The sequence below is a fragment of the Fulmarus glacialis genome, unplaced genomic scaffold (assembly GCF_000690835.1).
Source record: "Fulmarus glacialis isolate BGI_N327 unplaced genomic scaffold, ASM69083v1 scaffold3657, whole genome shotgun sequence".
Taxonomy (NCBI): domain Eukaryota; kingdom Metazoa; phylum Chordata; class Aves; order Procellariiformes; family Procellariidae; genus Fulmarus; species Fulmarus glacialis.
The window spans coordinates 23,158-27,784 of record NW_009221113.1 but is presented as its reverse complement, the minus strand read 5'-3'; the positions used below and the strand labels follow the sequence as shown (position 1 = coordinate 27,784).

Here is a 4,627-nt window from a genome sequence, read left to right as displayed (position 1 = left end):
TGGGGGGGGGGGGGGAGGGGGGTGTTTGATGAATATTTGTGTTACTGCTGTTTCACTGTACTTTATTCACTGCTTCGAGTATAAAATACCGTGCAAAGAACAAGTGTAACTCCATATCCCGAACTGGGAAGATTGCATCAGTTAGTAAATTATCAGTAACAGCTTTCTATTCTTACCTCTTGAAAGCTGTCTCTCAGAATGTTAAATTAATTAAGAGGAAATTGGATATATGATTCTTTGTACTGTAAGCATAATACAACTATTATCCAGCTCAGAAAAATAACATGTAGAATTAAGAATTTTATGTAGGTACAAACGCTGTGCTTTTATTCTTGCTGGTGCAAAGATTGTCGATTGGTTTATCTCTTCTTGTTCTCTAACAGTTGCTTGATATTTTTGGTTTTCGCTTTGCAGCTTAGTCTTTTTCCTTTTTTCACGATTGTAGACAGTTGCAAGAGCAACAGAGGCAGAAGGAGCTGGAACGGGAAAGGCTGGATCGTGAACGAATGGAACGGGAGAGGCTGGAGAGAGAGAGGCTAGAAAGGGAAAGACTTGAAAGAGAGCGCCTAGAACAGGAGCAACTGGAGAGAGAACGGCAAGAAAGGGAACGGCAAGAACGCCTAGAAAGGGAGAGACAAGAGAAGGAGAGGCAGGATCGAGAAAGACTTGAACGACTTGAACGGGAAAGGCAAGAAAGAGAACGGCAAGAACAGTTGGAAAGGGAACAATTGGAATGGGAAAGAGAGAGAAGAATTTCAAATGCTGGTAAGAATTTCAAAACTGAGTGTATTCAAGTACCAGACTACTCTTTATGTGTTTGGGTGATGGAGTGGGAGAGAAGCAACAAAGGGCAGTGAATACTGTTGTGCAACAACAGTTAGTATTTCAGGCTTCTATTTGCTGGAGTTGCTTCCTTTTTTATGGCAAGAAGTCCAAGATCTTTGACTTTCTTGTCATAATTTTCCATTAACTCTGTAATAAACTTTTTTGCACTATTTGCTCACTCCATTGCCGTACTCTCTGTTCGCTTGAAGAACTTGAATCATGTTGGGCACCTCCAACATGGGTTAAAGTATGATGAGTTGAAATTTCTAAATACCTTATCATTGTTTGCTCTATTAAACAAGATTTATTCTCATTACATAATTTGGAAAAAAAAAAACACCACCAAACATACCAGGTTGAATGTGTTAATGTAGAAGGTATGTACCTACATAAGGCAAAGTAATAGTCTGAGAAATGCCTTTCAGTATGAAGTCTTGCTTAATTTATCGTTTTAGTAACCCTTCAGTGAAATGTATTATATGTATTTGTAGATAAGATAATGCACTGCCTGCGGAAATGTATCCAGCGATAACTGAAAGCTTTCTCGTTTTGGTAATATAATGGAATATTTGTCAAGCACTTGGTTGTTCTTTAGTAACAAACTCAATTTATGTAAGAAGTCAGCTCATGGTAAAAATCGAGGAATACTATGTAAAAGCTAGTCACCTTAGAGCAGAGGATTTTATTGGTAGTTTTATTCCCAGTACTTTCAAGTTTGCGATGAAGCTTTTTCTGGGGAAGAGAAAGATGATACTTACCTGCTGTCTATGGTATGAGTTTTGTTAGTGGAGTTGTTACAAATGTTAAGATCACTACACTTGCTTGCAGTCTGCAACCAAACAAGAAGATAAAAGCTGATAAAAGACTCATTAATCAACCCTGTATCTAATTCATCTCACAGATGGGATTTGAGAAAACTTACTCTAGAACGTACTTGTAAATTTGAATGTTGGCACAAAAATAGTTGGTAAAATTTAAAAGCAGCTGTTGATAATATGTAAAACTTTCCTAACAGTATTTTCACTTGTGCCTAATCCTCTGGTACTAACTGTAGTCTACATTTATACATTTTGTTTGAATGCTGGTTTTGTTGCTTCATTAGCTCCCTTTTTCTCTTTCTCCTTTTTTTATCCTGCCTTTGCTGCTGCTTTTCATCTTCTGTCCAGCTCCATCTTTCGACAACTCCCCGTATAGCACTCCACTTCCTGAATACTCCAGTTGCCAGCCTCCTTCAGCACCTCCTCCATCATATGCAAAAGCAGTCTCAGCACCAATGTCAGAGGCCACACCGGAGTATGCTGTAGTGACTTCTGCACCACCGACTTCCACTCCCCCTACACCGCCTCTAAGGCACTCTGCATCACGTTTTGCTACATCTTTAGGCTCAGCTTTCCACCCAGTTCTCCCCCATTATGCTACGGTTCCTCGTCCGCTGAACAAAAGTTCTCGGCCCCCTTCTCCTGTCAATGCCCCGGCGACTTTGCCTCCAAATACAAAGCCTGTTGCCTGGTCTGCACCCAGTTTTGCCCCCCTTCCCCCATCTCCTCCAGTAATGATAAGCAGTCCACCAGGCAAAGCTACTGGTCCGAGACCTGTCCTCCCGGCGTCGGCTTCTAATCCAGTGACCCAAATGTCCACGTCTCCCACGGCTTCTAACGGGCTTCCTGAAAACCTGGCTTATCCGGTTCCTTCACCTTCTACCTCAGGTCCAACTCCGCCTCCGCCACCTCCTCCCCCCCCACTGCCTTCCTTTCCGCCTCTGTCACTCTCTGGACCTCAAGCTTCTCCTTCTCCCAACTCCCCGAATGCCTCGACTCCCTCATCCAAGCCTAGTGTTCTCCCTTCTCCCTCTGCAGCTACCCCTGCCTCTGTTGAGAACTCTCTAAACTCTGTGCTGGGAGACTCCTCTGCTTCTGAGCCAGTCTTGCAGGCAGCCTCTCAGCCGATTGAACCTACGACCCAGCAGGGTAAGGCTTTCTGTTATTGCTACTAATGCACTAATCAGGAATGCAGTCAAAACCAATTGGTATCAAAGCCCGTAACTGCCCCGAAGAATTAATACAATGCTTCCAAAGTTGCAGTGATCTTAATACCACAATGAAATACCGTTTGGAAAACTGGGGTAAGGGATGCTTCAAAGCTCTGCAGAGAAGAGCTGGCGTTCTGTGGCCTGTCATAAGTAAAATTCTGATTTTTTTTTTTTAAGCTCTCACCTGTCGAGAGCAGAGCTTGTCAAATACTTGTTTGGTAAATCTTGCACTGTTAGTTTATTTGGAACATGGTGTTAACAGACAGCATCATTAGTTTCCCAATGGAAGAAGGTATGTGCGGCTTCGGACACGTGAATGACCTTAAGCGAGGAATAATCTGAAACACTTTGATACTCTGTAGTTTCAAATTTAGAAAGTAGTATGTAACACCTACAGCATTTCTTTCTGGACAGCGGTCGTATTTTGATATATGGCTGTATGAGCGCATATATATAAAGATAGGTCTTTCTGTGGTATTCTACCAGCGTAGCTAAAAAGACTTTAGAAAAAAGGTTGGTTAAGCGGTGACAGCCTTAATGGACACTCTACCAATATGATAGAAATGTGGTTTAGATAGATGTAAATGTTTTTGTTAACCTGAATCCTGCTTTTATATTGATTTAATAGATTTAGGTCTTTGTATGTAAGTCTGCAGTAGCTCAGCGAAAGGTGTGGGCAGAGGGGCTCCTGGGGGATGAGCAGACTGTGGCTTCATCACACCCAAGCCATGCAGGGTGGATCCTATGTATACTCTCTTGTCTTAAATGAAGGTGTGAGCTACTCTGGGATGGAGTGGAACTAGGGTAAATGGCCTCACTCGTAGTATGGAATAAAAGTGTGGACTTGGGTGGTGAGTGATGCCAAGAGAGTTTAAAAGGCTTTTAAATTTACACAGTGGTTAGCAGAGCAGGAAACCAGGAAGACTCGTGTGTGAAATTCCTGCCTGAAGAGATTGCTTAAGGTGCTTGTGCAGCATTTTAGTAGCTTATGGCAGTTTGGGCGAGGAGGAGGGAAGATGTGTGGGGCTGCTTTCTTAGTCACAATTTCTTAAACTGTTCCTATAATAGTAACACAGTGATCATTAGAATATTCTTTCTACAAAACACATTTTGTGTTGCACATCAATTCAATGTGAATTTAAAGCATTAAAGGAATCATAGACAAAAAATAGAAGAACTTGTTCCCATCAGCTTAAAATATGTCAGTCTTCTAACTTACTAATTAGCATTTGTATTAAATTATTAAAGTTGATTCCTGGAATGTTTTTTAGAGGAAGTATTTTTATACAGCTTAGAAACTAGCGTTGGAACTCAAACAGTTCAAGGGTTCAGGTGTTTGGGTGGTGTGTTAAATGCTTGTTAGTACAATGAAAAGTCACTCTGTGTTTAGCACCATTTGAACACACAGTATTGTTCCTACGCGGTATGATGCTTGTGCCTTACATGACTCTCTATAAAAGCTTTCCCAGTGTAAGATTCTTCTTGGTTGCAGCACAGAACCTGACTGGAGGGGTCTTCTATGTAAATGTCTCTGAAACTGTCTGATCTCTCATAGCATACTATGTAATATTAAAGTCACTCTGTGTTTAGCACCATTTGAACACACAGTATTGTTCCTACGCGGTATGATGCTTGTGCCTTACATGACTCTCTATAAAAGCTTTCCCAGTGTAAGATTCTTCTTGGTTGCAGCACAGAACCTGACTGGAGGGGTCTTCTATGTAAATGTCTCTGAAACTGTCTGATCTCTCATAGCATACTATGTAATATTTT

The 4,627-nt window shown here is 41.5% G+C and overlaps 1 protein-coding gene across 6 annotated transcripts in view; it reads left to right on the top strand.

Moving 5' to 3' along the window:
* ENAH (enabled homolog (Drosophila)) overlaps window positions 1-4,627 on the top strand; it is a 53,598-nt gene that overhangs the window by 31,618 nt on the left and 17,353 nt on the right. For 3 of the 6 annotated variants that reach the window (XM_009580953.1, XM_009580954.1, XM_009580952.1), the window contains 2 exons: window positions 446-765; window positions 1,992-2,792. In XM_009580953.1, coding sequence (XP_009579248.1) covers window positions 446-765; window positions 1,992-2,792 — 1,121 coding nt within the window. The remainder of the gene's footprint in view (window positions 1-445; window positions 766-1,991; window positions 2,793-4,627) is intronic. The other 3 variants (XM_009580956.1, XM_009580955.1, XM_009580958.1) reach the window with 2 other exon arrangements.